The 15,233-nt window shown below is 45.1% G+C and overlaps 1 protein-coding gene and 1 pseudogene across 2 annotated transcripts in view; both read right to left on the reverse strand.

Annotated features, from left to right (window-relative positions):
• PDE6A (phosphodiesterase 6A) overlaps window positions 1-14,467 on the reverse strand; it is a 69,488-nt gene extending 55,021 nt beyond the window's left edge. The window contains exons 1-4 of one of the 2 annotated variants that reach the window (XM_029217480.1): window positions 13,945-14,467; window positions 5,968-6,120; window positions 5,249-5,338; window positions 3,406-3,546 (exon numbers count right to left, since the gene is read on the reverse strand). In XM_029217480.1, the coding sequence (XP_029073313.1) occupies window positions 3,406-3,546; window positions 5,249-5,338; window positions 5,968-6,120; window positions 13,945-14,418 (858 nt within the window). In that variant the 5' untranslated portion in view covers window positions 14,419-14,467. The remainder of the gene's footprint in view (window positions 1-3,405; window positions 3,547-5,248; window positions 5,339-5,967; window positions 6,121-13,944) is intronic. The other variant, XM_029217481.1, reaches the window with a different exon arrangement.
• LOC114891685 lies at window positions 201-510 on the reverse strand (annotated as a pseudogene).
• Window positions 14,468-15,233: the final 766 nt, after the last annotated feature.

Genomic DNA, 15,233 nt, shown 5'->3' on the forward strand with positions numbered 1-15,233 from the left:
TTTTATTTTATTTATTTTTTAAAATTTTATTTTGGCTGCGCTGGCTCTTCCTTGCGGCACGTGGGCTCTTCGTTGTGGTGCACGGGCTTCTCTCTGGTTGTGGCACAGAGCGCGCAGGCTCAGTATTTGCAGCGCGTAGGCTTAGTTGCCCCGCTGCATATGGGATTAGTTCCCAGGCCAGGGATTGAAACTGCATCCCTCTACAGCCACCTCTTACACCTCAGCTTCCGCTTCTCCTTCTTGGGCAAAACAGCCTTGGCCTCGGCACCTCTCCTGATGGAGGTGACGCCCCTTGCGTCCATGCCCATCTTCAGCACCAAGGCACTGGGGTCTTTCGTGGTCCCAGCAAAGACATTGGCATTCATGCCACTCTGTCCCCCCGACTCCGCCAGCCGAGGCCTGCAGAGGGGCTGCCTCCCATGTGGGGGGCCTGGGGCCGGGCGTGGCCTCCGCTGTGGGCCTCACGGTAGCCTGGTGCACCCAGGCCTGCAGGCCCCTCACTTTCCCCATGTCCCCGGCAGAGACCTACCTGGTTATCCATTTTAAAGACAGCAGTGTGTACACGTCTATCTGAAACTCCCTAACTATCCCTTCTCCCCACCCTTCCCCCTTGGTAGCCATAAGTTCGCTCTCTAAGTCTGTCTGTCCATACTTCTAATTTTAAGAGTTCCTTTTATATTCTACATACTAGACCTTTATCAGACATACAATTTGCAAATATTTTCTCCTGTTCTATGGATTGTCTTTTAACTTTCTTCATTAGTGTCCTTTCAAGCACAAATGTTTTAAATTTTGATGGAGCCCAATTTATCTGGTTTTCCTTTGGTTACTAGTGCTTTTGATGTCATATCGAAGAAACTGTTGCCTAATCCAAGGCCACAAAGATTTACATCTATGTTTTCTTCTAAGAGATTTTATAGTTTAAGGTTTGTGCTCCATTTTGAATTAATTTTTGTATATGATGTGAAGTAGGACCCCAAATTCATTCTTTAGCATGTGAATATCCAGTTGTTCCAGCACCATCTATTAAAAGGACTATTCTTTCCCCTTTGAATGGTCTTGCCACCCTTGTTGAAAATCAATTGACCATGGTTTTTATATGTGACCAGGGTTTTACTTTGCTAGTATTTTGCTGAAGATTTTTTGCATCTGTATTCTGTAGGGTTTTTGGTCTGTAGGGTTTTTTCTTGTGATATCTTTGGTATCAGGGTAATACTGGCCTCATAGAATGAGTAGGGAAATGTTCCATCCTCTTTTATTTTGTAAGAGTTTGTGAAGGATTGGCATTAATTTTTCTTTGAATATTTGGTGGAATTCATCCGTGAAAATATGTGGCTGTGGGCTTTTCTTTGTAGGAAGTCTTTTTTAACTTACTAACTCGATCTCTTTATTTGTTATAGGTCTAGTTAGATTTTCTATTTATTATTTTTTGAATTTAATTTTTATTTTCTATTGGAGTATAGTTGATTTACAATGTTGTATTAATTTCAGGTATACAGCTAAGTGATTCCATTATATATATACATATATCAATTCTTTTTCAGATTCTTTTCCCATATAGGTTATTACAGAATATTGAGTAGATTTCTCTGTGCTACAGGTCCTTGTTGATTATCTATTTTATATATAGTAGTATGTATATGTTAATCCCAAACTCCAAATTTATCCCTCCTCTCCACATTTCCCCTTTGGTAACCATAAGTTTGTTTTTTTGTTGTTTTTTGTTTGTTTTTAATTAATTAATTTATTTATTTTTGGCTGTGTTGGGTCTTCGCTTCTGTGCGAGGGCTTTCTCTAGTTGTGGCAAGCGGGGGCCACTCTTCATCGCAGGGCTCTGGCCTCTCACTATCGCGGCCTCTCTCGTTGCGGAGCACAGGCTCCAGATGTGCAGGCTCAGTAATTGTAGCTCACGGGCCCAGTTGCTCCACGGCACATGAGATCTTCCCGGACCAGGGCTCGAACCCGTGTCCCCTGCATTGGCAGGCAGATTCTCAACCACTGTGCCACCAGGGAAGCCCCATAAGTTTGTTTTCGAAGTCTGTGAGTCTGTTTCTGTTTCATAAATAAGTTCATTTGTGTCATTTTTATTTTAGATTCCACATATAAGTGATATCATATGATATTTGTCTTTGTCTGACTTACTTCACTTAGCATAATAATCTCTAGGTCCATCCATGTTGCTGCAAATGGCATTATTTCATTCTTTTTTATGGCTTAGTAATATTCCATTGTATATATGTACCACATCTTCTTTATCCATTCTTCTGTCAATGGACATTTAGGTTGCTTTCATGTCTTGGCTATTGCGAATACTGCTGCTATGAACATAGGGGTGCATATATCTTTTTGAATTATAGTTTTGTCCGGATATATGCCCAGGAGTGGGATTGCTGGATCATATGGTAATTTTATTTTTAGTTTTCTGAGGAACTTCCGTACTCTTCTCCATAGTGGCTGTACCAATTTACATTCCCACCAATGGTGTAGGAGGCTTCCCTTTTCTTCACACCCTCTCCAGTATTTATTGTTTGTAGACTTTTTGATGATTAGCCCAGCAATTTTTAAACAGTTCTTCAGAAGATTCTAATTTACTGTCACATTTGGGAGCCTCTGGACTAGACCTAAGGTCTTTTCCAACCCCGGATTCTGCAATTCATTTATTCATTCGACCAAATACTTAGAGGGTCTCCACTGGGCTGTGTACCACACGCAGCATGATAAAGCACGCAAAATGAAACCGACAGGGATCTTGGGACTTTGGGAGAAGAAATCACATATCTAGATAACTCTGGAACTCTGCTCCAAGGCAGAAAATGATTAGCTCCAGGAGGCAGAGACAGGTAGAGAAAGAGCAATGGGAGAGTTGGTTTGGGAAAAGCTAGCTGAAGAACATGACTGGGGGCCAGTTGAGTCTCTGCGGCCTTAGCCAACGTGACCCCAGAGCATTCTGAGGGACCAGATCTAAGCATAAGCATCCACTTCAATTGCCTGGCTGAGCCTTGGGCTCCATACACCATAGGAAAGGTTTCTGCCCACCTTTGAGTGCATTTTCTGAGAATTCCTGAAGTTGGCAACTTTCTTCTTTCTGGACTTTCATCCTGCATGGAAACTTCTTTATCACCTACCTTCACCACCTCATCACGCCTTCTTCTCACATACTCATTTTTTTCCAACAGACTAGGGAAGATACAGGTTATTTTTACTCCCCTGTGCCCTAGAATGACTTTTCCTCTGTAAAGGTTGGTAGTCCTCTTCTCAGTGTAAAAGACCTATGAAAACCTTTTCACAACCATCCACATCCTCCCAGACTCTTCCCTGAGCACTGAATTTGTGATAGAAGTCTGGGCTCCACCTGGTATATATTTAACCTGTTCTTGGAAATGTCTGCCCCTGAAGTCTTCTCACCTTCTGCTTGGTCATGTCCAAGAGCCCCACAGAGTATCTGTCACAGTTGAGGAAGGCTCGGACTGTGTACAGGGCTTTGTGGAACTGCCTCTCAATGTCCGTAAGTTCTTCAAAGACTTTGCTCCCAGACCACAGTAGTATCTGAAAAAATACAAAAACATAGTCAGTGTTTCTGAGGCACAGAGCAGCAGCTCACAATAACCAAGAGATACAATAATTGTCCCCATTTTATAGATGGAGAAACTGAGGTTCGGAGAGGTGAATAACTGGGCAGCTTCTACTGGGTCCAACTCTTCCCATTTCTTTTATCTCCTAGGTTGTTAAGAATGATAATAACGAACATTGGCTGAGCACAAGTGCCCTACATACATTATCCCATAATTTTCCCCATTTTTCAAATGGGGAGACTGAAGCTCGGAGAGGTTAAGTGATTCACTCTTAGAGCTAGTAAATGCCTTAGCAGGGATTCAAATCCAAGCTGCCTGACTTGAAAGCTTGTTCATGCAATCAGTCTGGGATACAGCTTTTTTTTTTCTTCACATTTTTATTGGAGTATAATTGCTTTACAATGGTGTGTTAGTTTCTGCTTTACAACAAAATGAATTAGTTATATATATACATATGTTCCCATATCTCTTCCCTCTTGCGTCTCCCTCCCTCCCACCCTCCCTATCCCACCCCTCTAGGTGGTCACAAAGCACCGAGCTGATCTCCCTGTGCTATGCGGCTGCTTCCCACCAGCTATCTACCTTACATTTGGTAGTGTATATATGTCATGCCTCTCTCTCGCTTTGTCACAGCTTGCCCTTCCCCCTCCCCATATCCTGAAGTCCATTCTCTAGTAGGTCTGTGTCTTTTCCGATGATGGACACTTAGGTTGTTTCCATCTCCAGGCTATTGTAAATAGAGCTGCAATGAACATTTTGGTGCATGACCCTTTTTGAATTATGGTTTTCTCAGGGTATATGCCCAGTAGTGGGATTGCTGGGTCATATGGTAGTTCTATTTGTAGTTTTTTAAGGAACCTCCATACTGTTCTCCACAGTGGCTGTATCAATTTACATTCCCACCAACAGTGCAAGAGGGCTCCCTTTTCTCCACACCCTCTCCAGCATTTATTGTTTGTAGATTTTTTGATGATGGCCATTCTGACTGGTGTGAGGTGATACCTCACTGTAGTTTTGATTTGCATTTCTCTAATGATTAGTGATGTTGAGCATCCTTTCATGTGTTTGTTGGCAGTCTGTATATCTTCTTTGGAGAAATGTCTATTTAGGTCTTCTGCCCATTTTTGGATTGGTTTGTTTTTTTGTTATTGAGCTGCATGAGCTGCTTATAAATTTTGGAGGTTAATCCTTTGTCAGTTGCTTCATTTGCAAATATTTTCTCCTATTCTGAGGGTTGTCTTTTGGTGTTGTTTATGGTTTCCTACGCTGTGGAAAAGCTTTGAAGTTTCATTAGGTCCCATTTGTTTATTTTTGTTTTTATTTCCATTTCTCTAGGAGGTGGGTCAGAAAGGATCTTGCTGTGATTTATGTCATAGAGTGTCCTGCCTATGCTTTCCTCTAAGAGTTTGATAGTGTCTGGCCTTACATTTAGGTCTTTAACCCATTTTGAGCTTATTTTTGTGTATGGTGTTAGGGAGTGATCTAATCTCATACTTTTACATGTACCTGGGATACAGCTTTACAAACACCTACTACCTCACGAACCCCAGAGGTGCTAAGTAGAGACAGTATGATGGTTCCCAGGCCCTTTTATTATCACTGCCTTTCCAGTTGAGCATATCAATGCTTCAGGAAAAGGGCACATCCAGTCCATTCCAATGAGCCAAGCCCTTTACCTGGCCGCGCCGAGTCTCACAGTTGTGCAAGTAACTCAGGTGGAACACCTTCATGATTATATTTGCAAAATTGAGGTACTTGAGAAGAATCTGAAAATCAAACAGCATGAGGGGAAACAGATGAGAAGGAGAAATTCCTCCTGTGGCCACTTCCACCATCAGCAAATAAGTCTGAACATTTTCAAAGCTTCATCTGAGACAGTTTGAGCAGATGGATCATGGAAGCTGACTCATAAAATGATGCATTATAAGAGGGCAAAACTCACAGAATGTAGAATGTCTACGTTAATAGGGGTGTATTCATGAAAAACTGCTATTTATTGAGTTCGCAGGCCCTGTGATAAGTCACTGATGTATGTTATCTTACTTGCTCGTCACAACTACCTCAAGAGATACTATAGATACTCTATATAAGAGATACTAAAAAGTCATCTCCATTTTACAAATAAGAAAACTGAGGTTCAGAGAAATTTATGCAACATGCCCAAGTCAAACAGATGTTAGCAGAACCAGAACAATTTTCCCTACATTCTTGGCTCCAAAATCCAACATCTTAATGATTATCCTGCCCTGCCTTCCTCACAGAGCATCAGACTACCGACTTCTTTGCGTTACAGATGGGGAAACCGAGGCCAGGCCGAATAGCAAGGTTCAGAGGATTTGTGAGCTGGGAGAATGTGCTAGCATGGACACCCCAGCAATTTCTAAAGCATTCTTACCTCTTCATCTCTCTTGGTGAAGTGGGGCCCGTCCACTTTATTCACAGCCATGATTATGGCCACCACGTCCTTCCCATTCATTATGGGAGAAGCCAAGATATTCTTGGTCTGATACTCTGTGAGGGTGTCCACGAAGTCACAGAAATGCTCATCCTGAAGGAAGACAGAGACAAGCCTGAGTGGGCAGATGAAGAGCAAAGACAGTAAAACAACACAGAGCCCCAGGTGCCCTTGGTAGGGGTAGGGTAAGGGGGCTCCCCATTCTCTTGTTGACAAAAGCATGAAGACATTTCCATCTACTCTGCTTCAGCGGGGGAAGGCAATTAGAGATGATTTCTGCCCTGGAAGCCTCCAAAATCCAGTAGAAGAAAGTCTGAAATACGACCCACTAAGGGCTGTGGAGACAATGTGAGCCCAGCACTGTAGGGGCCCGAGGATGGGGGTGGAGGGTTGACTTCATCTGTGGAGGAAGGTTTCGAGAAGGCTCTCTTGAGGTGATGGCAGCTTAGCCCAAAGTAGAAACTTGAGCGCGGAAAAGACCTTAGTGAGTATAATAATCACAGTAGCCAGCAGGTGCTGTGTGTGGCGCTTTGCCCGCATCAGCTCACTTTATTCCTCCCGATAACCTGTGAGATGGGACCGTTAGTCCATCTTACAGCAGGGGAAACTGAAACTCAGGAAAGTTAACGTTACTTACTACTTGTTTGTGTGTGTGATTCCAGAACCTGCCCTCAGCTGTGCTGCCTTTCAGGGAAGGCTGGATAAGGGCAGACCTGGGTCTAGGTCATTGAACCAAATAGTTTGTTACTTTCAGCTTTTTTTCCAATCCAGTTCTAGCACCACACAGCCAGTCCAATGGATATCCCCATTTCACAAATCTTTTTTTTTTTCTTTTCTTGGCTGCATTGGGTCTTCGTTGCTGCACGCGGGCTTTCTCTAGTTGTGAGCGGGGGCTACTCTTTGTTGCGGTGCGCGGGCTTCCCATTGCGGTGGCTTGGTAGTTGTGGCTTGCGGGCTCAGTAGTTGTAACACGTGGGCTCAGTAGTTGTGGCTTGCGGGCTCTAGAGCGCAGACTCAGTAGTTGTGGCGCATGGGCTTAGTTGCTCCGCGGCATGTGGAATCTTCCCGGACCAGGGCTCAAACTCATGTCCCCTGCATTGGCTGGCGGATTCTTAACCACTGAGCCACCCGGGAAGCCCCCCATTTCACAAATCTTAATGGAAGTCCCACTTTGTGTCAGGCCTTAGGCTAAGTGCTAGGGATACAGAGAAGACTAAGATTCAGGCCAGCACACAGATAAATCAGTACTAGTAACGCAGGACATAAGTGTTGGCTCAAAGCAGTGGAAGTACAGAGGAGCACACAGCCCCCACACCTCACCCTGAAGGCAAACATGGAGGCCAGTACAGGGCGTTGCAGTCCAGGTGGTCAGAAAGGGGAGACAGAACCCGAATTGTCTTAAATCCCAAAGAATCCACCTTTCTGTTTCCTGGTAGCACTGTGAGGTTTCCCAACGGTCAGCATTGCTTGGACACAAGCCAGCCCAGACATGTACAGTTCATGCCGTTCTGAGAAGGGAAACGTATTTCATAGAGCCAATTCACAGAGCTTTGCTAGAACCGGGTGTGCGGTATCTTTTCCACAATGTAGAAGTTCAGAGTGTGGTGCTCTGCATCTGTTAATTTCTTCCAGTTGGAGTGGGGTTAAATAAACAGGCACTATTGTCAAGGAAGCTGTCTCAGAACAGGTGAAGGGTAAAGGAATTAAGAGAAGCCTGTAGTGCTCTACTTGAATTAGTGTTCAAGGATTAGGCAAAATCTCTAAAGAGGCATTAGCCACAGGGGTTTTCCATGTCGCTCTCTAAGGACACTGATGAATCCCTAAACACAAGCCTGAGTGGGGCATGCTCAGATTCATTTCATGAAGTCAGTTCAGTCTTGCGATATTCACTTCCGTCAAGGAAAACGGTACTTGGGCCTTACCCTCATCTGAGGCAGATACTACTAAATCCACCAGTACCTTCTCTCCCACTGAGTTCTCGGCCCTGGAACTTTCTCACAAATAGTACAGCTGCCAACTGACTGGTGTTTGCATAGTCATTGTCATCCTTATATTTTCAGCATCTACAGTGTTCCAAACAACCGTGTCATAGAACCTCAGCTTATCAGAGATGGAGGGGCCTTAGAAACAATTTAGCTCAAACTGTTCATTTTAAAGCCCAGGAATCAGAAGTCGAGCTAAGGAAAGCCCGAAGTTGTTCATTCATTCAGTTAGCATTAACAGAGTGCCTTCTATTGTATGCTAGGCACTGTTCTAGACCCTCAGGGTAGGCAGTGAACAAGAGGGGTGGATGTTCCCTAGAGAAGCTTCCGTTCAAATGGGGTGGGCAGACAAAAAGCAAGTAAACAGCTGCTTTGAAGGAGAGAAACTGGATGATGCTATGGACAGTGATGGAAGCGGTGGCAGATTGAAGCTGCTTTGGTCAGTCATGGTGGGTAGGGACGCTTCTCCAAGAGGTAAGCGGAGAGCTGAAGGCTCAGAGGAGCCAGGCAGGTGAAATGCGTTCCAGGCAGAGACCACAGAGAATGCAAAGGCCAGGAGAGGGCAGTGAGTTGGCTGATCTGAAAAACAGGAAGAACACCAGTGTAGTGAGGGAGATTGGAGGGTAAGGAAGTCAGAGAGATGGGCAGAGGCCTTATCTGACAGGGCCTTGGAGGCCACTGTAAAGAGCTTAGATTTTATTCCAGTGTAATGCAAGACTGCTTCTCATTCCTGGAAACCTCAGTTCCTCTTTTCAGACATTCGCAGTGCCAAGCTCTGTTACATCCCATGATGACATCTATTTATTGGATAATAATGATGTACTTGGCCCAGAGCCAGACAATTCATTAACTCTCACATCTGCCCTGTCACACAGAATTCTCTCCTTCCCTGTTTTTATAGACAATTATTCTCCTGCTGGTAAATAGCACAGCCACTGCATTCATTCATTAATTTATTCATTGATACACTGATTGATTCATTCCTGGATTGATTCATTCATTTCCTTATATTTACTGAGCACTGGCTCTGTGAGAGGCATTGGATATGCCAAGATCAGTAAGAAAGGTGAGTTATCAATGGTTATCACTGTACAGTGGGACATCATGTAAAACATGTACTCACAATTCAAACCATAGTGTGAAGGAGGCCCCCACCGGATGGGTGATGTCCTGGGGCCCCAGGAGGGAGGGACTTGTTCTCTGAGTGGCTTTATGAGCCAGTCAGTAAACTGTCAGTAGCCAAAACCTCTCTGAGCCTCAGTTTTCCTTTTGGTAAAATTGGAGTGTTGGACCAGGTCCTCCTCGAGGTTTCTTTCCGGCCTGGCATGCTGGGTTCCAGGTGTCATAGTGAGGGAAGGAGCGCAAGACAACAGATGTAAGGTTCTCTGGAAATGGCAGTGTTTTCAGGTTCAGTCTTCAGAAGTGCGATTTGTCAGTGTCTAGAAAAAGCTCATTGTTCTCCTTTACTCTCACACTACTGCCACGCTCACAACACTTCTCAAACTAGATGCGTAGGTGTTTTTTTCCACACTGGCCAGCTCTCTGACACTAGTTGGGTATCCAACAATTCAGTTCAGTTCTGACGCTGTTCACCTGGAGAATCAGAACCTACCAGTGAAAGGGTTCAGTCTCAGAAGACTGCCCCCACTTCAGATACCAAATACAAGTCACAGGTTGCCATCTATACTTCTGCCTGCCTGACTATAAATCAAGGTTCCTCCTTGGGTTTGATAACTTGCTAGAACAGCTCGTAGATCTCAGGGAAGTATTTGCATTTACAGGTTTATTGTATAATAAGGGTAGAGGTGAACAGTCCGATGAAGAGATACATAAGGTGAGATCCAGAAGGGTCCTGTGTGCAGGAGCTTCTGTCCCCCTGGAGTTGGGGTATGCGCCACCCTCCCAGCACATGCGTGTGTTCACCAATCCAGAAGCTCTGTGAACCCCGTACTTTTACGGACGTTTATGGCTGTTTCATCACAAAGGCATGATAGATTATTAACTCCATTTCTAGCCCCTCTCCCCTCTTAAGAGAATAGGGGATGGGCTAAAAGTTCCAAGTGTCTAATCACGCCTTTATCTTTCTCATGACCGGCTCCCATCCAGGAGCCCACCAAGAGTCCCCACATTAGAACAAAAGACCACTGACCACCTAGGAAATTCCAAGGGATTTAGGAGCTCGGTGTCAGGTGGTTCTAACACTCAGGAAATTACAAGGATCAGTTCTGTGCCAGGAACCAGGACAAAGACCAAATAAATATTTCTTTTTATAAATCACAATATCACTGGGGCAGGGCCATCATTTATTCATTCACTCAATAAATAAACTGTAATGAGTACCCACTCTGTCCCAGGCACTGGACTAGGTCTGGGCACCAGTGGTAAATAAGACGCACAGGAACAAACAGGCCTTATGGGCTTTCCTAAGGAGAAAGGGTAAAGAATAAATAAACAAATACTGAATGGCAAGTAGGGTTGCCAGATTTAGCAGATAAACACAGGATGACTAATTCAATTTGAATTTCAGGTAAGTAATTTTTTAGTATATCGTAAATATTGCAGAGGGTGTACGGTAGTGTGAGCTTGACACTTTTTGTAGTTTTTTGTTTGTTTTCACTTTTGTAATTTAAGTGCATGACTTAGGCTTTGATTGCTGAGACATCCACCTCAAAGATGGCTATTTGGCTATCTCAAATAAACACACGCTGCTGTCAGCCACACACAGATAAAGAGCCAGGCCACCTCCTCCCACTGAGGCTCCTTTGTTTTGAAGATCTTGGTTGATCTCGATAACTGATCATTTGGGGCCACTTTTTGTTTTCTAATTTCTCTTACCATGATTTAAATTTCTGCTCTTATGTTTTAAATTAACTAATAAAAAGTGAGCCCGTGGAAGCCTATGCCCCTACCCTCGACCGCCATAAAAACCTTAGGCTTCCCTGGTGGTGCAGTGGTTGAGAGTCCGCCTGCCGATGCAGGGGACAAGGGTTCATGCCCCGGTCCGGGAAGATCCCACATGCCGCGGAGCGGCTGGGCCCGTGAGCCATGGCCGCTGAGCCTGCGCGTCCGGAGCCTGTGCTCCACAACGGGAGAGGCCACAACAGTGAGAGGCCCGCGTACCGCAAAAGAAAAAAAAAAAACCCTAGGCTGGACCCCACTCTACCTGAGACCTCCCTTTGTGGCCCCAGGTGTGCTATGTAATTTCCAGGTCTTGTAAGTAACAAACCTTTATTTTTTCAAAGTTCCCTGATGGTTAGTGCTGAAGGGTATCTTGCATTCATCATAAGAACCACAAGGCCTTGTCCAACCACAACATTGATTATTGGCAGTTTGAGACGGCACAAAACACATACTGAAATAGTACTCTTTGCTTATCTAAAATTCAAATTTAACTGGGCGTATTATATTTTATCTGGCAGCCCTAACGACAAGTCTCCCTGAGGAGATCCCAAGGATACGTAGGAATGTGCTAGGGCATGGGAGCCACATTCCAACCCTGGGAAACTCCGTTCATGGTTTCACATTTTTAAAATTCAGTGATTATAAGCATGTCCCAGGTTTTGGGGGGCGGGGGTGGAGCTAAAGGCTAAGAGTATCACTTGTTGGTGGTTCAGGGATGACCCAGACCCCAGTCTACACCATGGTCCTGCCCCTTTTCCATCCAACTCCCAGTTTCTATCCAAAGGCCCAAATAAAGTACAATATCTCAAGGAAGAACACATGCACGTGTGGAGGACACAGGCTTGCTGACCTGGACTGACTTCATTCCAAGCCTGAGGGCACCCACCAAGGGGGCTGCATGTCCAGAAATCTTCTGGGGAAGCACAGCCATCACGTCCAGAGTGAACTTCAGGGCTGAACAGGAAACAGCAAGCTGTTCCTTAGCGCAGGGCTCAGCAAACTCTTAGGGCTATTTTAGAATTAGAGAACCTTCCTAAATCCTCAATCCCTCAACACCAGGGTCCATAGAAGCTTTCGGCACCTCTGTTCTCTGTTTTCCCCACAAATAGAATCTAAACTGAAAGCTCCAGAAGGGCAGGACTGGATTCTTCTCCAAATCCCACGCAGACCTGGTACAGCATTCATCCCTTAGAGTAAATAGACCCTTAACAGCAACAACAAAATAGTAATAATATTAACAAGGAGGACAAGCTGCCAGTAAAAGCCATTACTATGTGCCAAGAACTTTGCTGGATGAGAAATAATTCCCTCATTTGATCCTACAACAGCACTTAGAGAAACTAGGTTTCTCCCTCCGTTTTATAAATTAGGAAGTGAGCCCAAACAGGCTGAACAATTTGCCAAGGCCATGTTCTTAGAAAGTGACTGAGTCTTGATACACACCCAGATCTGACCTCAAAGCTTAACATCTTAACTTTCTGCCATGCAATTTGAAATGACCTGTTGTAAACTGCACTTCGTTTAATGCCCTCCTATTTTAGATAAGGAGGAGGTATAGAACAGCAGAGCAGTGAAGGGTGAGGGCACCAGCCAGAGTGCCTGAATTCAAATCCCTGCTCTGCCACTTTCTATCTCTGTGACTCGGAGAAAAAGTTACTTAACTTTTCTGGATTTCAGTTTCAGCATCTGTAAAACAGGGATAATCAGTTATAAGACTGTGGCAACCCACGTTGGCTACAGTTAAAGTCTAGAGAGAATCGAAGGGAAAACAGACTCCAATCCAGTTGGATGAGTCCTCAGGGAAGCCCCCTGGGTGCAGAACATTTACCCTTACCCCTGGAGGGTCAAGGAGAGATGAGCCCCATGGGAGGTCCAGCCCAGTGTGCTTCAGAGAAAACCATTTCCCACAAAGGCCCAGGTGTTAAAGGGATTATTGCATAATTACTTGATTGTGAGTCTCTTTGCCAAGTGTTTACTGAGCATCTGCTTTGTCCCAGATATTTGCTGGGTCCTGGGATAAAGTGAAGAATAAGGCAGGCATGGTCCCTGGCCTCCAGGGTTTATTGTGATAGATAGTTTTAGGAAGGAAACTAACAAAGGGACCTGGGAGGGTCTCCCTGAGGAAGTGAATTTAAGCTGAGATCTGAAGGATGAGTAGGAATTGACCCTGGCAGGGGGCTATGGGGAGAGCTGCATTAAGTGATTTGCTCTCGGTGATCAAAGAAGTCTTTGTCAGAGCTGCCAGGAGAATCCCACGGAACACTGGACTCTTAGAAGACAGAGCCAAGTGCTTAACCAAGTGGTCAACTTGACGTTTCCATGATGAGACAGACTGCCATCCTATATCCCTCGATGCAAAGCATGAAGAAAAACACAACATCCCCTCTATGATATACCTGCCAGAAATGCATAGCCTGAATCTAAACATGAAGACACTTCAGACAAGCCCAAATGGAGGGACATTTCTCCAGAATAGTCGGCCCGCACCCTTCAAAAACATAAGCATCATGGAAAACAAAGATAGATCAAGAAACTGTTTCAGATTGGAGGAGACTAAAGAGACAGTGCTATGTGGGTATCATTGAGATGATTGGCAAAAACTGAATACGGACTGTTTATTAGATAATAGTATTGTATCAGTGTCACATTTCCTGAATTTGATCATTGTGCTTTGGATATAAAAGAAATGTCCTTGTTCTGGAAATACACAGCCAAGTACCTGTGATTAAAAGGATATGTTGACTCCCGAATGGGTCGGGAAAAAATGGAGACATAAAGCAAATGTGGTAAGTTGTGAACAGTTGGTGAATTTGGATGAAAGGTATACAGTTCTTGGTACTATTTTTGAACTCTTCTAAATTTGATTATTTTTTTCAAAATAGAAAGTTATCAGTAAACAAGTAAAAAAAAGAAAGAAAAGTGCCAAGTTGTCACCAGCCCAGTCTTGTTGGCTAGCAGCTCCCCATCCCACTTGCACCCCAGAACCCCATGGAATAATGCCTCCCTGCCCTCCCTCTCACGGGGAAGAGGTTACCTCCTCTGTGTTGGGGACGTTCACGATCTTTTTAGAGAGCGCGACATGGCCCACCACTCCCATGTCCAGGGGGAACACGATCTCTGAGTCGGGCACCACCAGGCACTCCTCGAGGACAGCATCCTTGTGGACATTGAAGAGCCGGGTGGCGAGCTCCGCAATGCCATTTCGGGCCCTGTACATGAACAGGCTCATGCGGTCTGCCTGCAGGAGGAAACACAGCTTCTTCATGACGTTGAAGATGCATTTCTCGGCCTGCAAATTCTCCTGAAAGTCCCGCAGGAGGTCGAAGATGATTTCACTCTCCTCCACGCTGCTCAGCGAGTGGTAGTTGCTGAAGTCCACGGCTGCCTCCCTGGGCCCCAGGAGGTCCGAGATGACCTTGGCCCGATAGCGGAGGTTGTAGTACTTCTTGGCAAAGCCGACATTGGAGTCCAGGAACTTCTCCACCTCCTCTGCCGTCACCTCGCCCATGGCTGGGAATTCTACTGCCTATTTCTGTAGAGGGGGCTGAGGCTGGCCTCTTTTTTTGTGACAAAACTGAGTCAGGATGCGTTCTGCTCCAGTCCAGACTTCTCTGGGTCTTATCTGTGAATCTCACTGGTGTGGCTGCAGAGGAGAGAGAGTGAGCTTGGGAGATTAAATCATTAATATTTCCTCAGAACAAGGATTATGAGGATCAGGGTGTTCCATATGCTTCTGGGCCCCAGATGGGAGAAGGTGAGAGCTTTCTTTTCACCTTGGTCTTCTAACAGAAGAGGTTTCTGCACAGGGCAGGAGGTGGGCTCAACTAAAAGAAAGCACTGAAACAGAGGCTGCAAACTGGCAGCACAAGACGTCAGAGTGTTATAGACATGCTTTCTCTGCCCCGTATGGTATTTTTCTTCAACATTCGACATGGAAGCCTACATTTACTGTTTAAGAGATCCGTTCGGCTTCTTTGGAGAGTCAATTCCGTGTCCAATTCCTCCGTGGCAGGAATGGCTAGAGCTGAGAGGGACTGCCTACCCACCTCCTGTCCTCTGGCCCCACTCTTCTGCAGCCCCTTCCCCAGGGCCTCCCCAGTACAGGGCTTCACCCTGAATGCTCACCACTCAGCCTGCTTCCCTTGGGTACATTATGGGCCCTGATTTCACAATCTCCACATCATAGCCTCTCCCAGTTTTAGACTTCAACAATTCTCTGATTTCAGAATTTGAAGGACCTTTATAAAAACAACACCTTTCGGGCTTCCCTGGTGGGGCAGTGGTTAAGATTCTGCCTGCCAATGCAGGGGACACGGGTTTGAG

Source organism: Monodon monoceros, unplaced genomic scaffold (genome assembly GCF_005190385.1).
Source record: "Monodon monoceros isolate NGI ecotype Baffin Bay Population unplaced genomic scaffold, NGI_Narwhal_1 Super_Scaffold_12, whole genome shotgun sequence".
In the NCBI taxonomy this organism is placed as follows: domain Eukaryota; kingdom Metazoa; phylum Chordata; class Mammalia; order Artiodactyla; family Monodontidae; genus Monodon; species Monodon monoceros.